Source organism: Psammomys obesus, unplaced genomic scaffold, assembly GCF_907164565.1.
Source record: "Psammomys obesus unplaced genomic scaffold, mPsaObe1.curated_primary_1811, whole genome shotgun sequence".
Classification (NCBI taxonomy): domain Eukaryota; kingdom Metazoa; phylum Chordata; class Mammalia; order Rodentia; family Muridae; genus Psammomys; species Psammomys obesus.
In genome coordinates, this window is record NW_026586816.1 from 201,868 (window position 1) to 223,061 (window position 21,194).

Genomic DNA, 21,194 nt, shown 5'->3' on the forward strand with positions numbered 1-21,194 from the left:
GAGACAGTGATCTCAATATGTAGACCAGGCTGGATTGGAACTCGAGAGATCCACTTACCTCTGCCTTCTGAGTGCCGGGACTGAAGGTGTACACCACCATGCCCAGCTCCAGAGCAATTTTAGGTGTTTGTCAAGGAAATATGGGGCTTCCTGGTGATCAGCATTAACTCTCAGTAAGAGAAACATTACATGTTGGGCATGAGGGAGATAGGAAAATTATAAGGCAGTCTTTCCACACCTATCTCATGAAGGGCAAAGATTTAAATCCCTACATCCTCCCTTCAAAATCTTTCACACATTTGCTTATAACACTCTGCAGCTGGACTCCCTGTTAAAGGCAGGTTGAATCCTTTACTTATCTGTGACTGCAGAGTAGTTAAGGTATGTGAGTAGGACCCATGACTGCTTTAGCCTGCCCCAGGCAGTTCCTGAGTATGGACCCCACCCCCAACAAGGCCAAGGAGGAAAGTATGTCACTGCTGTATTGTCAAGATACTACCTTGGACACCACCTAAATACCAACCTCTGTGCTAAAAGGGGGAAGAAGGGTTGAGGCATATGCAAGTAACCACCATGACACAGAGCTGAGAAAAGCCAGCATAAAGCACTTTTATTGCAATAATAAAACTTGAAACACATATGTGGTGCAGAGGGCAGGGGACAAAAGCATACTTTCTCTCACCAAATCACTACACAGGACAGCAGAGGGTGAGAAGGAACTGAAGGAGGAAAAGCCAGGAAGCCAAGATCAGCAGAGAGAGCCAAGCATCAAAACCCAGGAGATGCTGAAGCTGTGATGACCAGCATCATTTTCTTAGAGAACACTCAAGGATTTGTCATGATGGCTGGCGTCCACTGGGTGGTGAGTCTACAAACAGCACCTTCAATTTAAACTTTCCATTAAAGTTCTTAAAATTTAGGAAGTGGAGCTTGGATAGTTACAAGATTACAAAAGTCCTGAAAATCCATTAGAAAAACTATAGGATGAAAAACAAATTAAGCCAGGTCACAAAGAAGGCTTCAGAGGTCCCTGGCGACCCAGGGACAGATACGGTAGTGTCCAACACAGCAGTAAAGGGACCTGCTTTAAAAGGCAGACGGTTTCAGAAGGTGGGAGGGCTCTCAGAAGCAAAGACTCTTTCTCTCCCTTCCCACTTCCTATTGGGTAGGGCTTTCAGTTCAACAGGAGAAAAATCCAGCCCTCAACAGCATCTTGAATCTGCTATGGCTTTGCAGCACAGCATCAAGAATGCCTTAATATATAATAGATAAAATTTTTATCCAAAAAAATAAAAATAAAATAAAATAAAAATTCTTGCAAATCCCACACCCAATACCAATTCCTATTCTTAAGTTAACCCATTGCTTGTGCTGTTAATACTTGACAATATATTTCATTGGAAACCTAGATCTGAAAAGACTGAAACTGAGTCTTCACCCCAAAACAAAGTAACTTGAGGTTTATGGCATATAGTTTAGGCCAACACACACACACAAGGGAAGAGGACATGGAGGTGTCCGAAGCAAAGCTGAGTGACGGAACACATTCAGTCGGGTAGGTGTCTATACAAAGAGTGGTGGGACATCAGGAAAAGCTCCGCATGGATTCATGTGCACCCATCTGGAGGTACCAGATCCCTCCATGGCAGATCTGTTGGGGACAGAAAATCTGTAAGTTCCAGCAACTCTTACTCTCTGTGTGGACAGCCACAATATTATCTGTTATGCCAAGTCCTATCCTGAGCAACTGAGGGGTCTTCTGGAACCAGGCCACTCCTTAGCTGGAGAAAGCAGATGGATTGACTGGGTTTCCATGCAAGTAAACTTCTTGTGCGCAACTTGCCACATGTGGGTCATATGGCTTTTCTCTTGTTAGCCTAGCATTAAGTTTAGCTTGCTAAGGACAGGAGGAGGCTGCCCCTCCCACCACCAATGCTGCTGACAACACAGTGATCAACAGGATCCAACTTGGCTTCAGGTTTCTAACAAAGATATCTTTACCCAACCCCTGGCTGTGGTCTCTGGATTCTAGGGGTATAACAAACAGTAAAGTCTGGGCCAGCTGCAAGGGTAACATTCATGTGTAAAGAGATTCTACTAGCCACAAGAAAAAGGCCATACCACTAAGATGCTGAGCTTAATGTTCTAAGAATGAAAGGAAAGGAGAAACAGAAAACAGGCTTCAGTTCTACTTTGCCACCATATGGATGTGACCAGGAAGTGTTTCCTTCACCAGGAAGGACAACTCAGGCTCCTATAGTTTTCTCCTAGAACTGCCTGATCTAAGGGTTTCTTCTGTGAGATGGCTCAAGCTGACATGCTGCTCTTGTAAAGGTGCTTTTCTTACTAGCTTCTAGAAGCACAGAGCAAAACAAAGCCAAAGAGTTCTACTTCAAAAAATCTAAAATGCTAGCACTAGGAACTTGGCTTCCAAAGACCTCAACTCAATAAGCTACATATAAAAAGCTTAAACAGCTGCCATCCCCATCAGCTCCTTCAAGACATATCCCAAACTGTTCTTAGAATTGTCAAATTTTACACTGACATTTAACACTGGAAGGAGAGAAAAAGAGAGGAAGAGGGGAGAGAGAGAGGGAGACAAGAGATTAGCCATATAGTGTTTTCTGTCCTTGCCTCTACCAAATACTGTCCTAACAAGGGAGCAAAACAAAAGCAGTTAGAGCCCTTCAGCATTAAGTACTCTTACCCATGTGCAGGGAGCTAAGGGAGGAAGCCACTTCTGTCATTCCAGTTTTAGAAGCTCCACATCGAAGACAAGAGTGGCATGTGGTGGGATGATGCCTGGGTGCCCAGTGGCTCCATAGGCATAGTCTGGGGAGATTGTCAGTTTGGCTCTCTGGCCCACACTCATCTGTGAACAAAAACAAAGATTAAACTCAGCGGGACATGCTCCCAATCGCTGCACAAGCTGAGCTGGTTACTAGGTGTCCCTGGCCAGGACAGTGTTGACCAAGATACTATAGTGATTGCAACTGCCCATCCAAAAGGCAGCACCCACACAATGGAAAACTTGGGAAGTTGGCAGTCACATTAGATGGAACCCAATGGCAATTAAAAACCCCTCCTGACTTTCTGAAGGGTCAGAGCTTACTGATATCATACAAACAGTTCTCATACTGTATTATTTGTACAATTAAGACAAGGGGAAAGGCAGCATGTGTTTATACAGATGCAGTCTTTACATGTGTGGTTAGTGTAATCCATGGATGTAGCAACTCTCAACCAGAGGGATCATTATACTTTGATTAAGGAGCTTAAAAAACAAACAAACAAACAAACAAACAAAACCACAGATTAGTATCTGAGGACAGTCCACTATTCTGTGCTTCCTATATTTAGATTTGGGAGTACAGGGGGCAGGATCTCACTCTGTAGCTTAGGGTAGCACAGGCTGGTCTCAAACTCTTAACAACACTCTTGCTTCAAGTTTGGTTAGGATTACAGTGTTCACCACCACACCCAGTTTATACTTACAATCTTATGGTAAAACACTTTAAAAAAGACACTGATTTTTTTTCTGGGGAATAAGACAACATATATGTCATATATAGTATTTATACATTTATACTAGTTAATGGAAGATATCTTTAGAAGGATAGCGGTATAGCCCTTGCTAACATGGATTTACTATGTAGTCAAAGCAGGCCAACTCATGCATGGGTGATTCTCCTGCTTCAGCCTCCCAACAGCTGAGATTACAAGTATGAACTGCACAGGTGACTCAAGTCCATGGCTTTATCTAATAAAAATCAAGACAATCGTTTCCATGAGCTCAACAATTCTTTCTAGAATATTCTGCTAACAACCTATGTATATGTCCATCACATAGCATAATGACTTCATACACATGTCCATACTATAGATTATTTATAGATCCCAGTGGGCTTTTAAGATACAACATGGAAACATGGCCAAAACATTGTTAGATGAAAAGGGAATCTTTCAAAATTCCCCCCGTGGCAGGATCCTGTACCTGCAAACATGGAGCTAAATCAGCATCAAGAAATGGAGAAGGGCATGTGCCTCACTCACCCCCCTCTGTCTTTCTGCTTCTTTCCTCCCAACCCCTCTCTCTCTCTCATACATAAATGACCAAACAATCAATGGCACCTTGATGACACTACCTGATGACACTTCAGAGTATAACCCTACAAAGGCTGTAACTGAGACTACTTTCTAGAACTTTCCCTGAGTAATACTTACACACATGTAAAATGAAGACTGCAAGACAGGCATGTAGTATGGTTCACGATACCAAAATATTGGGAAATGACTCAAATGGCCTTCATTAGGGTGCTGGTTAGCTGAATTATAGCACCCATTCCCCCAGAGAGCATTCAGCTCTATGGATCTCTGTCATGTTCAGGTATGGAGTGTCAAAGTTGGTGAAACATGTAAACTCCAGGCAATTGTGTACAGCTAAAGGCAAGGAAAGTAGGATCTCTGTGTGCTAAGCTATGCAAGAAAACCCATGGAGCTGGAGAGATGGCTCAGCAGTAAGGGCACTGGCTGCTCTTGGGAAAAGACCCAGGATCAGTTCCCAACACCATATGGCAGCTCACAACCCTCTCTAATTCTAGCTCCAGGAAATCCAATGTCTTCTTCTGACCTCTCAGGGCATGAGACACAGTATGCAATGTGCACACCCATATGCAGGCGAACACTCCTCATGCAGATAAACGTAATAATCTTTAAAAAGAAAGAAAGAACCCTCACAGCATGCTATTTGTGGGGTTAGTCAGATGCTAGGAAACGAGGCAAAGAACATACCTGGGCTACTCCTTCTTCCCAGCCTCGGATCACCTCCTGCTTGCCTAGCATAAACTTAAAAGGTTTGTTTCTGTCCCGAGAAGAATCAAATTTCTTTCCATCTTCAAGCATCCCTATTAAAAAAAAAAAAAAAAAAGTACAGTTGTAACATGAGCAACCAAGAGAAACAAATGAAGCATTTCAAAAAGCACTAGCACAGGTCCCATCGCCACAGCAATGCCAGTGTGCCTGGGACAGGTACTCTAGCTTGGGGAATTGAGCCACTTCTGGAGGATTTCCTGTGGTCTCACTGGGCAGCTATGTAGTTGTCCTGACACCACACAGTCTGTTACCTAACTCTTAAGTACGACTACTTCCTTGATCTGGAGTTAGAGCATAAGCTTCCTGCCACAATACATATGCAACAAGCACATAGCATGCATGTTCTCCCAACCCTGTTCCACTCTCCACTCTGCTCCATAGCTGGCTGTGCCTATATACCTTGCTGTTCTCCATGGCAGACGAACAAGTCCCCAGCAGGAGAGGAAAATCCTCTCAGCATCATGGGGAAAGAGACAAAAGGTAAACGGCTTTCCCTGGCACTCTGGTGCTGTCTTATTTCAAAAACAGGAACCTGCGCACAGGCTAGCATTTGTGTTGGCAGTCTTCCTGAGAAAGTAGCAAATAACCTGCATGACTAGAGGAACATGCTAACATTCACCCACTGCTGAAGCTCCTATCTTCACAGCACATTCCATTTCCCAGGTGAAAGTCTGGCAAGATGTGAAGTAATTTGCTCAAGTGGCAAAATAGACAAAACCCCTCATACCATGTTCCTTTAACTGGACTTTTTTGCTTTCCCAAGGGTCAGGCAGACCACAATGAAAAAGGAACCCCAGCAATGGAGATCACAGAGAGCGAGCTCCGTGAGAAAAGAGTAGTAGACATCTGTGGCAGACATCTGCAGCTCCCTTTTCAAAACATCCCTGCAAAGGGTTTCTCCAGGAAGTCAGTGACAGCCAACACGGTTAGCTGACCCTGAGCTCCTGAAAGCTTCCAAATGCAACTCCAGGCTGGAGGGAGTTAGTGGTAGGCCCAGAACTGATATGCAACCCAATAGGGTTTAAAGATCCATAAAAAAGGAATTCCCCTGTGCACATGTATGTGTTCATAGGGGTAGAAAATCCTGAAGGAAAAAAAGTCCTAACCTAGAAAACAATGTCAACCCTGGTCAGTAGACTGAGGAAAAGACATGAACCGAGAGCATTATCACAGTCGCCAGACTTCTAGACTTTAACCAAATAGGAAACAGGGTGGAGGCTGCTGTCCTGAGTTAGAGTCAAGACGGATGTCCTGGGCAAAATGGGTCTCATACAGCCTGAAGACTCGAGGGGAAGGAAAACAAGACCTATCCCTGTTCCAAATCTGTGAAGAAACAGGAGGTGGCACCCTAGAACTTCTGAGCAGGGTTACACATTTAACTTGCTTTTATCAGAATACAATCATCACCTGATAGAACTGACAAGCAACAGGCATGAATGATCTCTCCAGATCCATCGACAGAGCAACTTCAGCCATAGGAACCATTCCAATGAGCCCAGTTAGAGAAAGATAGCAAGAGTCTCAGAACCCTTTCCCTGGACATGTGCAAGCCTTTTCACTCTGCTTATGAAACTGCTAGAAATAAGGAAACCAACTCTAAGGCTCTGTAGCTCACCCAAAGTCAGAGCCAATGAACAGGGGAACGTGGCTTTGGCAAAAAGCTTTATAGCTCAGGGAGGACTGTGAACCATGAAGGATAACTGATAACCAGAAACAGCCTCTTCCTGGTCTCGATTCTTCTGAGCAGACCTTGAGTTAGGACTTGGAACAAAAGAGTAGTCCCTGGCCTTTAAGCCTAACTGTCTGTAAGAACCTGATGGAAAAAAAAACCCAGATAAAAGGGGCTAGAGATGGTTCAGTGATTAAAAGCACTGGCTGTTCTCCCTGAAGATCTGGGTTCTGTCCTCAGCAATCACAGAGTGGCTTACAACAGTTTGTAATTCCACTTCCAGGGATCTGAAGCACTCTTCTGGTCTCCATGAACACCACACATACACATGGTATATACACATCTGTTCTGGCAAAGCACCCATACACATACATAACTTCTTTTAAATTAAAATTCCTGAGCCAGGTGTGATGGTGCATGCTGTTAATCCCAACACCGAAGAGGCATAAACAGGCCAACCTGATCTACATGTAGAGTTCAAGGACAACCAGGGCTACATAGAAACACTGTCTCATTCATTCACTCATACATACATATATATATAGAATAAAATTTCCTGGAAAAAAAAAACATGACCTGAGGGGCACTTGAACCAAGGCTATGAAATAGTTCAGACCCAGAGCCTCACTTTTTACTCCTGATACAGCATCAACTTTCTAGGAGTAGCTACAGCCCAGCCAAAAAGAGAGACTGAACTCAATCTAAGCCTTTTTCTTCACCACTTACAGATGATATAGAGCAAACAGACAGACTAGGATGAGCCCTAGGCTTATGTACTGTTTCCCTTACTTTTTCTACCGGAGTCTAGAAAAGTCGCACATTATTAAAAAGAAGACCCAAGAAAACAGCTCCCGGGTTAGAGACAGCTCAGCTGGTAGTGCTTGTTACACAGGCATAGGCTCAAGTTCTATCCCTAGAGATCTTATGTAATTATGGCAGGTTCACCACTACAGGACAAAAACACTTTTTTATATGCACAGCCATTGTTCAGGCACATTCTTTTTGTGCGAGTCTTTCACTGAAACTATACCAAACAGAGCAGGCTAGCTGGCCAGGGAGGGACCTGCCTACCTCTACTTTTTCATCTGGCCATTGGTAGGATTACAAGTACACTGCCTGAGTTGCCCTAACTCACTAATAGCAGGCAAGACGCTCAGAGGGACATAGCTTCTATCTGCTGCTGAGGCAGTTAGTTCTTCAGTGAGGGATGTCTAACTCCTTTATCTTAAATTCGTGTGGAACAGAGAGGCAAAGGCTCTTTTAGCTCAGGAAAAAGGCTCACTGCCTTATTCTCTTAAACTATTTCACATGAGCTGTTATCTAAGGAAAGAGGACATGAGTCTTGCTCCAGAGCTTCAGACCATAGTCCTTTCTGTCAATCTTACCTATTTGTCTTCCCAGGAAGAATTGAGTGTAGGAGATATTCTTTGGAGCTGAAGGATTTTCCCTCCATAATCAAAATTTTTAAAAGTTGTATTCATTTAAAAGCTGTATTCATTGTATTTTATATATAGGGGCGCTTTGACTACATGTATGTATGTACACCGGAAGAGGGCATCAGATCCCATTAGGGATGGTGTAAGCTGCTATGAGGTTGCTGGAAATTGAACTCAGGACCTCTGGAAGAAAAGCCAATGTTGTTAACCACTGAGCATCTCTGCTGGGAGATGCCCCCCCCCCCATAATTGAATTCTAAAAGCTAAATAAATATCCCTAGAGATAAGGGTAGTTGAATGGATGTCACAATGGGCCCAAGCTAAAGGAGGCTCTTGAAGGAAGAGAGGCAGAGGAAAGCAGTAATGTTGAAAGGCCTGAGTGTGCATGGAGCTTTCTGAGAATTATGTTATTCAACTTTGTTGACAGAACACAAGAAAAGCAGATGGAAAATAGCTAGATAGGATTTCCGTTTTCCACCAAGATGAAGGAAAAGGGACAAGATGACTGCCTCTGAATAACCAACGAACCAACTACCTATCTCTCCACAATACCTAAGAAACAACCTCTGTGAAACAATGGAGTTAAGATATTAGATTTATCTCTGAACGTTGGAAAATAAGCAGGGACAGCCTCCAATAGCTCCAGCTCACATCCTTGGGAGTTTCCAAGGGATATGGGAACAGGAATGGCCCTCAAGGCAGCAGGAGTCAACAGAACAGACTATCATTTACCCACTCCCTGCTCCACTCCATACACAGAAGTTAGAAATTGAATTCATATCCACATTATATCAAATATTATTTCATCTAATGTGGGGTGTGTGTTCATTCATGGGTATGTATTGCTATAGCACACAAATGGAGGTCAAAGGACAACGTTAGATGTTAGTCCTCACCTCTCACCTTGCTTATTCACTGTTTCATACTCTGGGCCAGCATGCTTCCAAGGACTCTTGTCTTAACCTTTCAGCTCACTGGTTGGTGAGGCACTGGGGTTATATGCCATAATGCCCAGCTTTACCTTGGGATCTGGAATCTGCAAGTCCTGAGCCATCTCTCCAGCCCTCAAGTGTTACTTCAGAATGTATCATGGGCTTAAATGTAAATGCTAAGCCTGCAAAATTCTTTAGAAGAATCTTTGCAATTTTAGGCTAGGCAAAGATTTCTTTTGTAGGGTATCAAAAGCACAAGCCATAAAAAGAAAAAGAAAAAAACTAGACATTGAAATTCATTTAAAACGATTTTAGTCTCTTCCAGTGTCTTTGGACTCAGTGGCAGCAGCAAGATGACAAAAGGAACGTTCTCCTTTAGAAAGCACTGCAGTAAGATGCACATGCTGCGCTGCCGCCGCTGTAGCTCTAAGGCCTACCGCCTTCAGAAGTCGAAGTGTGGTAAACGTGGCTGCCCTGCCAGATGGAAGACTGGGTAGATGAGGAACCTAAAAATTGTCTATCGAAGACTCAGACATGGATTCCGTGAACGAGCAACACCTAAACACAAAAGGGCAGCTGTTGCAGCATCCAGCTCATCATCAGTCATAAAATAAATGCTTTGGTTTAAAAAAATTTTATTTTAGCCAGGCAGTGGTGAAACACGCCTTTAATCCCAGCACTCGGGAGGCAGAGACAGGTGGTTCTCTGAGTTCAAGGTCAGCCTGGTTTACAGGGTGAGTTCCCCGACAGCCAAGGCAACACAGAGAAATCCTGTCTCAAGCAAACAAACAAAACAAAAACTTTTTTTTTAATAAAAGACAAGCCAACCAAGAAGATCCTATATAAACTACAATAAAGGAAAGAATAAGGAAGGATGATTGCCAAGTTCAAAGGCCAACCTGAGCTATACAACAGATTATCAAATCCAATTCAGAAAACAACCAAATTAAATGAGACAAAGCCTTGAGCCTATACTTCACTGAAACAGATAGACACAGATGGCAAGTGAAAAGATGCTCAACATTCTTAGTCATTACAAAACATAAATTAAAACCATCAGAAGGTATATTATTAATTAAAGTGAATGCCTAAAAGACTGGCCACATCAAGTATAGAGAGGACATGACACTGTCGGTGGAACATAACAGAGCCAACTACTCTGGAAGGACCTGAGTGTGAACATTCATGCCCCATATGGCCCAGCCATCCTACATTTCAGTGTCATCTTAGAAAAATGACAGTCTATATCTATACAAAGACTCGTACATAAATGTTTAGAGCAAATTTTAACAGTCAATCCTAAGAATCAACTCCAACACCCACCAAATGTGTCCATTCAAATAAACACATAATTCGAAGCAACAAAAAGGAACACATTGCCTATACATGAAGACAGAAGAATCTTGAAATAATTATACTGAGTAAAAGAATCCAGCAGAGGACTAAATACAGACTAGCCAGGTGTGCTGGTATGTTATCTTTTATCCTAGCACTCCAGGAGACAGAGGCAGGAGGATCTGTGTGAGTTCCAGGTGAGCCTGGTCTACACAGCGAGTTCCAAGATTAGAGATCCTGGCTCAAAAACCCAGAACAAAACAAACTGAAAACTAAGCTCTGCGACAGAAAGCACATTAGCAGCTAGGGAAGGATACAGATGGGAGCCTCACAGGAAATTTAACACAGCTTAAGAAAATGTACACTGCTGTGGTACAGACAGTGCTTTACTATACAGCATAGGCTGGCACTAACCCTTAATTAATCCTCTTGCCTCTGACTCCAGGTTGCTAAGATTGCAAGTAGTAGCCATTGTACCTAGCTAAAACTGCACACTTTAAATATGTGACATTTACTGTATGACAACTGTGCCTTAACAAAACTTTAAAAGGGAAAGCAGGTTGCTGACCATGGAGGTGCACATCTGTATTGAAGGCTGGGGGAGATCATTCTGAGGTCAGCTAGATCAGCAAAATGAGACCCTGCCTGCAAAGACAGAAGGAAAAAAGTAGGTAGTGACATTTACTAACCCCATGCATATGCTCAGCAACTACTCCACACAGGGAACAGAAGCAGGGCAGAGAAGGGAACAGGTCGAATCTCAGCAGTGTTCCATCCCTTTCAACTCCTGAGCACCTGGAGCTCTTGAGCAGTGAAACCACCTGCCAAGTTACCAGCAGAATTTCCTAGAGGGAATACAGGCTCAGCTGGGAGAAGGCAACTGAGGCTATAGTTCACACACAGAAAGCTTTCTGCTCTCAAGGACACACTTGGCTGCTGACAGCAGCAGTCACTTTCACTTCTGACTAGATATAAACTCCATGACTAACAGCTGTTTGAAGTAGTGAAGACCCTCGGTACCCAGTCATAAATCAGGGACTCATTTGGCTCAGCCCACGGCTCCACTTGCCTGACTTAAGAACAAGCAGGACAGGACATGCGGTAGGCTTCCATATTTAGACCTTCTTCCCTATATGGCAAGCAGCAGCTCAGGGATGCTCCTAGAAGGGCTGGCTTTACTGATTAGAACCTTTAAGTTTCTAATCAGTGAGGAAAATGAGAAGAATTGGGAGTGTCTGATGTAAAGCACAAGACCACGGGAGGAATAAAGAAGGCTCCCACTGCACACAGCCATGCCACTTCTATCACATGTAGCTTCTCAGTGGGAGGAATCAGACTCAAATCCTTGCAGAGGAGGATTTCAGTGCTAGGTAAGCACTCCACCAGTCACACCCAGCTCTGGAGTATGTTCTTGTTCACAAGTAATAGGCAAAGGGAAAAAAAGAGACAGAACCTGCCAAGCAGATTACCAGAGTGCCCAAGGCTGAGCTCATTCCCAGTGTTTGGCTCAGGCCACAGAAACAGCAAGAACCAAGATAAAGACTCAAATCCATGAGGACCACTGACTATTATTTCAGATTTTTTTCTGGCACATTTTGCTTTGCAAAGGCAGAGTCCCAATATGCCCTCTCTTGGGTGGAGAACATGATGGAAGACTCAAGAAACTCAAAGCTTCAGTACTAGTAGCAAAAGCTCATTCACAGTGCTCACCAACATTTGCATGAGGTTTTCACAAGTTGTGTTTTACTGACCAAGTAAAGTTATAAAGAAAAAACTTTAAACCCTTGTATTTAAATCAAATAAAATGAACACCCCCAAACCAAAGCTAAGTTCCTGTCATTTGCCAGTGGGAGAAGAAAGGCTTGCTAAGGCCAAAGTCCAGGAGTTTCCTAAGTACAACCAGCACAGCTGCTGAATGGAAGGGGGAGCCATGCAACTGAAACCACTCAGGACTTTCCCAGGTGGGAGCACTGCCAGAGGCCTGAGAACAGACTTGTTGCCCTTCCCTATTAGACACAGAAGCTTCCCAAACTTTTCTCTGCATCACTTCTGTGTTAGAAAGACAACATTCCCATGCTAAGTTCACCAAAAGGGACAGGGGAGCAGTCAAGGTGGTTACACTGATGATGTAGTTGAACAGTATGCAGACTGATGTATGGGTATGACTAGAAGATCAGTCTAGCTGAGTACCTGCAATGAGTCAGTGCAGGAAAGACAGAGAATGCTGCTGCCAATGAGGAAAGCTTGGCATTCAGGCTTCTCTCAACATACCTTATTTTACTATAAGAAAACAGACAAAAAAAAAAAAATTGTATTTGGAAAGCTCCACTATACTCAAAAGAAAAAGAACAGCTCTTCAGCAAGTGTTGGAGCTATTTCAGCCAACCTCTAGGCCCCTGTGACTGCATCCCAGTGCAACCTTTCTGCGCTGGGCTGCTACTTAGCAGGATACCCTTGGTGAATGGTACAGCCAGAGGTCAAGTGCATACCCAAAGAAGGAACCAGCTACATCCCATCATCTGCCTAGTCCACTAAATGCAAGCAAGCCCAACCATGAGGAAACACTTATCTTTGGCCAAATCCCTTTAGATTCTATGACAAAAATTTTCAAAGTCCAGCCTCACAATGGGAGGAGCTGTGCAACAATGGGAAGAACACAAGTAGAATACACTCCTCTCTTCAGGCACGCCTTTCAGTTCTCACGTCAATCACACTGTAAACAGCAGCTGGCTAACGGTAACAGGCACTGTTCTAGGATGTACTCCTCCAGACTGGTTCACCCCCTTCCCTGATTCTCTGCTTCTGCTCTTGCTCTACCTCCAGCATAAACCTGTTGAGCAGCCAGACAACCTTTGAAAATACAGACAGACTTGATTTTCCCCGGCTTTTAAAAGCCCTCCCGCGGCTCTCCATCACTTTTAGAAAACAATCTAAAAAGTGGCTAACAAGAGCTGCTATCTCTCAGATTTCATGGATTCCCTTAAACTTCTCTGTTCCTAGAATGCTACTTCCTTATAGTCTGCATTATCAAGTACACTGCTACCCTTTTACACTTGCTGCTGAGCTGCCCAAATTCTTACTCAAATAGCTCCTAACTCCTTCAGCTATAGACTCACTTTCTGAGGCCTTTGCCATTTAAAATCTTCACCTTTTCCTGTCCCTTTCCTTAGCACTAATGAACAATACATTTGGGCATAATCATATTAATTATACCTTTTCCACTACAGCTAAAAATCTACAAGGGCAGTAATTGTGTTTTCCTTCATTTTTAAATTCTTGATGCCCAGTACAATACCTTGCACACAATGAGTTCATACAAAGAAATTAAAGATACCTTCTCCCTCTAAGTACATGTACCTTAGATAATTCTTTCCTTTTGCCTGCCCACTGACACCTAGGACAAGGTGCCACTTCTTCCAGGAATGTTCTTAAAAGTGCCAGTTGCTCCACAGGGATCTCAATGTATGGCCACTTAGCCAAGGCTCTTTCCCACTTGCAGATACCGTCACTGAATAATACAGAGAAGGGTGAACTATGGGAGTAGTAACAACAACAATGTCCAAAACAGATGTAAATACCTTCTCTTTCTGGATTAAAGGAAATAAAAACACCTACTACAGTAACAGAAATGTGGGAGTGGAGGCAGTGTGGTAGCACTTAAGCAGAGACCTCTCCCCTCCCCAGGGAGAAACTCTGAGTACAAGAGAACACATAGGCCTGCCTGAGTGGCTGGAGCACTTGGAACAGAAACTGCAAATTCCAAGGCACACAACACAAAACATCCCACAGCAGTGAGCCAACCTCAAAAGAAGCATAACTATAAAACTCACTGTGGAAACAACTGGGGTGATTTCACCGAGTCTGGTTTGGGATTGGACTGGATCACTTTACATTGTCTTGGATATAACAAACAGGAAAATAAGGAGCGTACTTTTGTTCATGGCAGGGACTTCAGGATGTTTCAAGTTAAGATGGCCCTGCTAAGCTGGGCCTAGAGGCACAGGCCTTTAATCCCAGTACCTGGCAGGCAGAGACAGGCTCTCTGTGAATTCGAGGCCAGTTTGGTCTATATGGTGAGTCCCAGGCCAGCAAGAGCTACAAAAAATGAGACCTTTTTTTTTTGGGGGGGGGGGGGGGGGGGGGGGGCGGGAGGGGAAAACAAACAAACAAACAAACAAACAAAAAGATGTCCCAGCTAATCACAGGTTACTGAACTACAGATATATTCATAATGGATAGTAACATTCAACAAAATGGCAACCACTGTGCCATGCAGGCAGTAGCACTTTTATTTCTCTGAAAAGCTCTCCATGAATAGTGCACCCACCCAGGAGAAGCATGCTTCAGGGTAAGGCAAAGAAGGCTCCCTAACACAACACCACTTGTGTAACTGATTCATAGACAAATACAGAGGAAGGAAACCTTTGCACAGCAGGATCCATTTCACACTGCCAACATCTTACTGAGCTGAGGAAATTTGGAACAGAACCAAACCCTAACCTGTCCATACAGCCAAGGTAGCACAGGCCAGCTGCAGCACTCTCACATAGGGCTGGCCCAACTACCCCACCAAATCAACAGCTTCCTCATACACAGCTCCTGAGGTGTGGCTATAGATGGGCAATCACTCCACTCTCTCTCTTCTGTATACCTATTTTCCCACCTGTGAAACAGGCAAGGGCAACACTTCAGTCTTTTTGTGTTTGAAACAGGGTTTCACCATGTAGCCTTGGTCAGCTTTGCTAGATATACTAGACTGGCCTCAAGCTCATAATGGTCCACCCACTCTGCCTCCTGAGTGCTGGAATTAAAGGCATGAGCCATCATGGCTGGCTTCCAACTGCTTCAGTCTTAAGGATCCAAGTCTGACCACTCTGAGGAGTTTTGGTGCCAAGACCACAGCTCAACCTTGTTCCTACTGTAGACACCACAATGGACAAGAGCTCCACTGCCTGGTTTATGGAGCATAAGGAATCAGTATGAAAAATGCCAGAGCTGCCACATGCCTCTGTTCACAAGGTGCTACTGTCTCAGGTTTTACAGAAGCCAAAAGAAAATGACATACTTAAATTCCCAGAGCCCATTGTCTGCAAAGGTAAACATAAACCCCGTAAAGGACCTCCATCCTTTGAGGAGTGTGCCTAAGGGCGTTACTTCTACCCATGGGCTGGAATACTCTCACACTTGGGAGACCAGGTACTGTATATATCATATTCCCCAGAGGGAGGAGGTTGAAATCCATGAGAATTCAAGACATGTTCCTTCAATACTCAGAAAGTATTCTTATAGCAACATACCAAGTTTTCCTAACCCCACTGCCCGCCACTCCTTCACACACTCTCACTCCAGTCCCTGGGCTTTGCACAAGAACTCTTCCTCCAGATGGCCACAAAGCCTACTACCAAACTTGCTGTGTGTGATGCTGGGGTGGGAAGTATCACTCATCAGGATTTTCCCAACTCTCTCCATTAAAAGCAAGCTCCCCCTTCTCCATCCCTCTCTGCTTTACTCTCCCTCGTGTGCCTCTCACCAACCTGACAGTCACCCTGTCATACTGGTCCCCCTCTTGAACTAACCCCATCAGATAAGGGCTTTCTCTACTTAGTTCACTGGCTTTACTTGTGCCTGGTTTGTTGCTGCAGAAGGGGGAAAAAAGCATCCTGTCACAATTCTGTCCACACAGCTCCAGCCTGTTTTGTGACAGACAATATACACTAGAAAAGTATCACTGGAGGCATTTCTTAAATAGGAGCTTCCCTCCAGACATCAGGTCACCAACTAAGAAACAGCTGGTGGAGGAGTGAATAAAATAAAGCAGAGAATAGGGAAGAAGGCTTAAGAATAGTTAAAGGCAATGGGGTCAGACCTGCCCTGGGAGCTTTGGCGGTTCCAGGCAGACTGGACGTGATGCCAAAGACTCGTGGCTTCTCCATCAGACACCAGGAGGCTATAGATGACTTAAGCCCGTTCCCAAGGACAAGATGACTAGCTACATTTTAGAAGGATTTTAAAAAATTAAAAAATAATAAAAAAAAAAAATTCCTTCAATCCACTTGAAACTGCTCTCACAATGGCAAGCACATGGCCTGCTGTGGCTGAGTGAACAGGGATATGCTTCACAGCAAGCGTGAAGCAGTGAGGGAGGGGCTGTGGAAATCCACTCAGCCTTAAATGGCTTAATGTGTGGCTTACTGTCCCACCTCCTCCCTGACAGCTCAGTCAAGGCTTGCCATACCCCTTAGCAATCACTAGATATTCTCAGTGGCACCTCAGAGGCCTTCAAGGCCACACTTTGGTAGTGCTCTGGCTGAGGTCACAGAAAGCACTAGAGGAAGGCTCAACAGTGGCACAAAGTCAGTCCTTATTGGCATTCAAAACATCCTTGAGGTTAAGGGTTGGGGGTGCAGCTCAATAGTCAAATTGTTTGGCTAGTACCCCCAAGGTCCTAGGGTTCATCCCTAGCATGGAGGGTTGGGGGAGGAGGGCTGGTGATCTTACTTCCTTTGCTGTTTCTTTGGACCCATTCTAAATCAGCAGAAATGGACACGGCTAAATATTCATGATCAAGAGCACTGACCCAATTCAAGCCTCAGTCACTCAGGCAAACAATCCTAGCCAGACACTCCACCAGTAAGAAGCACAAATCTTGAACAGAGAATGACTGAGACAGGCAGAGGGGGGAAAACCAGAGATGAGAAATAGGGGCTTCCTGTCTTTGAGGACCTTCTTCCTCCAATCTTTTTGTTTTGTTTTGTTGTTTTTAAAGACAGGGTTTCTATGTGTAGCCTTGACTATCCTGGACTCAGGCTGACCTCAAACTCACAATGATCCACCTGCCTCTGGCTAGAGTGTTGGAATTAAAGGCATGTACCATGCCTGGGTTCTTCCTCCGATTTTAAAGACACCTTCTCTCTGATCACAGGCTCTTCAAGATAGAAGTCTATTCCCAGCAACTAAAAAAGCCTTAATGCTAAGGATGTGATCTCACAGCACTTCTACCCCCTTCTCTCACGCCCCCACAGGTCTCAAACAGGTTCTTCCTGGGAGGCTGGTGGCAAACTCTCTCAGGAACAAAGCAGCCCGCCCTCAGGAGAACAGCCTATTCTGTGAGCATGAGGCACAGCTGGCTTCTCACTAAGGCGTCTTTGTGGAGTTTATCAAAATGAAATAAAAAAAGAAAGCTTCTGTTCTAAGACATGCCTGGGTCCTGTTGTTGTTCTGGGAACGTGTGGGTGAGTGCCACCCTCGTGGAGAACAGACTTGAAGAGGCATTAGGAGCCCTAATGGTGTTCTGGGTTCCACAGCCATCCGTTCTTTTAGGAAAAGGCTCCAGACACTATGGGACAGTTTACCAACAAGCACAGCAAACCATTTCTACCTACATGCGATAGTTGGTTTTCAGCAGCAGTGAAACACAAGCTAGGCAAGGATGAGGGGCCATCTTGGACACAGATGTAGCCAGGCACTGTAGTGTGGCTGCCTCAAACCAAAGTAAAGAGGGCTCTGGGAATCCAGGGAACAGTCCACTCATCCACATCCTCAAACCCTTAAGCCTCAGCCAGTGGGTCGTAACTCCTCTGTTGGGGGTGGGGGGTGTCCGAATGACCCTTTAAGGGTTGCCTAAGACCATCAAAACCATAGATGTTTACATTATGATTCACAACAGTAGCAAATGAAAATAATTTTATGGTTGGGGGTCAACACAACAGGAGGAACTATATCAAAACTGCCTTAAAAAAAAAAAAAAAGGAACAATATTCTTTTTCAGCTTGCTATCAAAAATGGCAAAACTGATGATCTTTCCTACACTGGCCCTCCCAGGCAAAGAGCTGACTGTGCTCCTATCACAAGAGCTACTTTAATGTCCAAACCACCCTACAGTTTTGCCCATAACAAGAGTCTGTTCTCTCCAAAGATGTACTTCAATGTCCCTTCCATCGGCAGCATTTTTAACGGTCTAGTCCTTAACTCCTCCCATCTCCTGTCCGGGTCTCTACTCAAAAAGTCATAGAAATACGGGGGCATAAAAAAGGAGGATGTGAGTTGCCTTTCTTCCTTTCCCACTAAGTCATTTCCCTCAAGATAGGGATCCTCCCTGATCAGGGAGAGAAGGCAACTTGAGCCTGAACAGCTTGGCCAGATCAAGCAGAAAAAAAGGTGGGGGTGGTGACAGTGGAGGGGAGGAGGGAGAAGCAGAAGAAACAGAGGAAGGATGAGGAGGGGGACAAAGGAAAGGGTGGGAAAGGAAAGGAGGGGGAAGGAAGCAGATTCATATCAGCTGTGGCTACACCACTCAGCCTAGCTAAGAAGTCACAGCCAACTACCCTCCCCCTCCCCAATCCAGAAAGACCTTGTAAGGGCATGGAGTAAAAAAGATGGTCCCCAGGGCCGACAGTCCTCATGGTCTTGATGCTTAAATTCTGGCTGGGTGTGCACGTCTTTAAAATTTCCTTTGATTTAGGTACTGTGTATTGCACTTTAAAATGGAGGTGAGAAAAGGGAAAGGGAAGATAAGGAATGACATGGTGCATACTTTGGTCTAGTAATCACTACCATGGAGGCTAAGATTTGCAAGTGGGCCAAAGAGTAAGAGGCATTGCATTATCTATTTCCTAAATGGCACGTGAAGCCACAATAATGACTTAGCAAGTGGGCCATTTCCCACCGGTCCCAGAAAGGTGAATTCAAGGATTCTCCGGAGCAAGGGTGGCTGGGCAGACTAGGAATTACCTCCCCTTTTTTAACTATTGAAGGGAGAACCCCAAAGCATGGGGAAGGCATCCATAGCGGCTCGGAAACAGTTCAAATCTTCCTGAAGGGTCTCTGGCCGGGAGCGCGTGACCTCCGCCAGGCAATGGGCTCGCCCAGTCTCAGTTTCCTCGGCTGGCCAGTGGACACCCTGCAGCATCCGAAGCCGCGCACCGTTCAGGATGTACGAGACTGCGCCTGCCTGAAGTCCGGCTCCGTACGGCGGGCCGGGCCTGTCTCTCCGGGCACGGCCACCGCCCAGGCCTCGGCCGCCAGCCACGCGGCCACCACGCCCCGACTTCCAGCCACCGCTCCCCCAACCCGCCGCCTGGCCCCACCCGGCCCGCCCGACTCACCCGTGTAGTGCACCACGCAGGTCTGGCCGCGCTTTGGGAAGGTGCGCCCTGAGGAGAGAGACAGACTGCAGGTGAGTGGCTGCGCGGACGGCGGGGGAGCGGGCGGAAGTCGTCTACTCACCGTCTCCGGGAGAGATGGTCTCCACCTGCACTCCCATGGCGGCGGCGACGTTGGCAGAGGAGAAGGACGCGGGCGGCGGCGCGACGGGCGGCGTGGAGCCGGAGAGGACCTGGCGGCGGTTCAGCGGCTCGGCTTCGCCCCTCGGCGTGTCTCCTGCGCACGCGCACCGCACGGCACCACACGCCCCGCCCTACTTGCGTGAGGCGCTCACGTCGTTAGAGCCCGGGCAGCTGGGCGAGGGACCGGAAGTCCGGAGGCCACAGACCCCCGGATGCAGCTGCGGCGGAAGGCGCGTCCCGCTGGCTGCTCCGGGCCTTCCACTGTGTTTTTCCGCCGCTGAGACGCGGCAGTAATATCGGGGTCCACCAGTTACTGACAAGGTCACTTGGAGATGCTTCACACTTGCGCACAACTAATTGTTCTGTAAAGTTGTGAGGAGTTGTGAGTAGGCCTTGCACAAGTGGAACCAAGGAAACGTCTCTAAGTGGCCCTAGATTCCGAGTTCCTCATTGGAAAAGTCAGTGTTAACACTGGCCTGTATGAAAGCCCACTTTTGTCCGAATACATATTTATCCACATACTTATAGAGATATAAACAGGCGTGGTGGCACACGCCTTTAATCCCAGCACTTAGGAGGCAGAGGCAGGCGGATCTCAGAGTTCGAGGCCAGCCTGGTCTACAAAGTGAGTTCCAGGACAACCAGTGCTACACAGAGAAAACCTGTCTCGAAAAGCCAAAAAGAAAAATATCTCATATATGTGTGTGTGTGTGTGTGTGTGTGTGTGTGTGTGTGTATACATACATGAATATATGCATATGTATATATGTATGCCTATATGTGTGTATATATACATACATAGACACTCAAATTCTTGAATCCCCTCCACACAAGTTTCCAATGGAGCTCTGTGGGTTTTACTTGAATACCTCCATGAACAGATAATCCAATACTTAAAAGAATAAAAACTTAGTGTCTCAGGGGTTAAGGGCACTGGCTGCACTTTCAGAGGACCTGGGTTCAATTCCCAGCACCCACACGGCAGCTCACAACTATCTGGGCCTTAACAATGGCATCCTATTTTCAGCAGGAAGTAGTTACAGAGGAGAATATTTTGCCTCTTCAACTAAGGTCTGAAATATTATGTCCAAGGAAACTCCATGGCAAAGGGGACAAAACGGCTATTTATAAAATTTATTGGCACACCAAGATTATATGGCCTTATGTTATTTGTCCTTTCTATGCTAACCAAACAAGTATAATTTATGAATGAGCAATTTATCTTTTGATGCACTGCAAATTTTGTTTTCCCCCAGATAAAGAATGCTAAGTCCCTATCAAGGATTTGACAGGGACACATAAGACAAGGGAATGATGAACCAGGCTGCCTCCATCTTAGGCTTAAAAGCCATCTTATAATAAAGACAAAATAGGTTCATTCCTGTTTTTGGTTAAACTTCTGTTTCTCCAGGATTGGGCTATGCCCCACCTGCAACTTTAACTACAAATGGTTCTGTACTACATGTTCTAGGGATGGCAATCATGTCTGTGTTTCATAAGTTCTTCATAACCATCTTGCAACAGTACCTTTGTTTCAAAGGGTTCTATGGCCACCTTTGACTACCTTCTTATGCCCACCTTGCAACTGTGTCTTTGTTTCAAGAAGTTGTTACAACTGATTTTTTTTTTTTTTTTTTTTTTTTTTTTTTTTTTTTTTTTTTTTTTT

General features: G+C 45.1%; 1 protein-coding gene across 2 annotated transcripts; it reads right to left on the minus strand.

Moving 5' to 3' along the window:
- Positions 1 to 585: 585 nt before the first annotated feature.
- Positions 586 to 19,643, minus strand: Fkbp1a (FKBP prolyl isomerase 1A). 2 transcript variants are annotated; one of them, XM_055602681.1, is made up of 5 exons: positions 19,470 to 19,643; positions 19,349 to 19,396; positions 4,792 to 4,904; positions 2,708 to 2,872; positions 586 to 1,651 (listed from the first exon to the last, which is right to left on the minus strand). In XM_055602681.1, exons 1-4 carry the CDS (start codon positions 19,504 to 19,506, stop codon positions 2,744 to 2,746), a joined length of 327 nt encoding a protein of 108 aa, XP_055458656.1. In that variant the 5' UTR covers positions 19,507 to 19,643; the 3' UTR covers positions 586 to 1,651; positions 2,708 to 2,743. The 2 variants fall into 2 exon arrangements, with proteins under 2 accessions (XP_055458656.1, XP_055458657.1); XM_055602682.1 differs by lacking the exon at positions 4,792 to 4,904.
- Between the last annotated feature and the right edge of the window lie 1,551 nt (positions 19,644 to 21,194).

What these genes read in the sequence shown, in the direction of transcription:
- Fkbp1a (XM_055602681.1), bottom strand. Translation starts at nt 19,506, where the DNA reads ATGGGAGTGCAGGTGGAGACCATCTCTCCCGGAGACG. An exon ending in GACCATCTCTCCCGGAGACG is followed by an intron (nt 19,397 to 19,469) that starts GTGAGTAGACGA and finishes CTCTCTCCTCAG; the next exon opens with GGCGCACCTTCCCAAAGCGC. An exon ending in CTGCGTGGTGCACTACACGG is followed by an intron (nt 4,905 to 19,348) that starts GTGAGTCGGGCG and finishes TTTTTTTAATAG; the next exon opens with GGATGCTTGAAGATGGAAAG.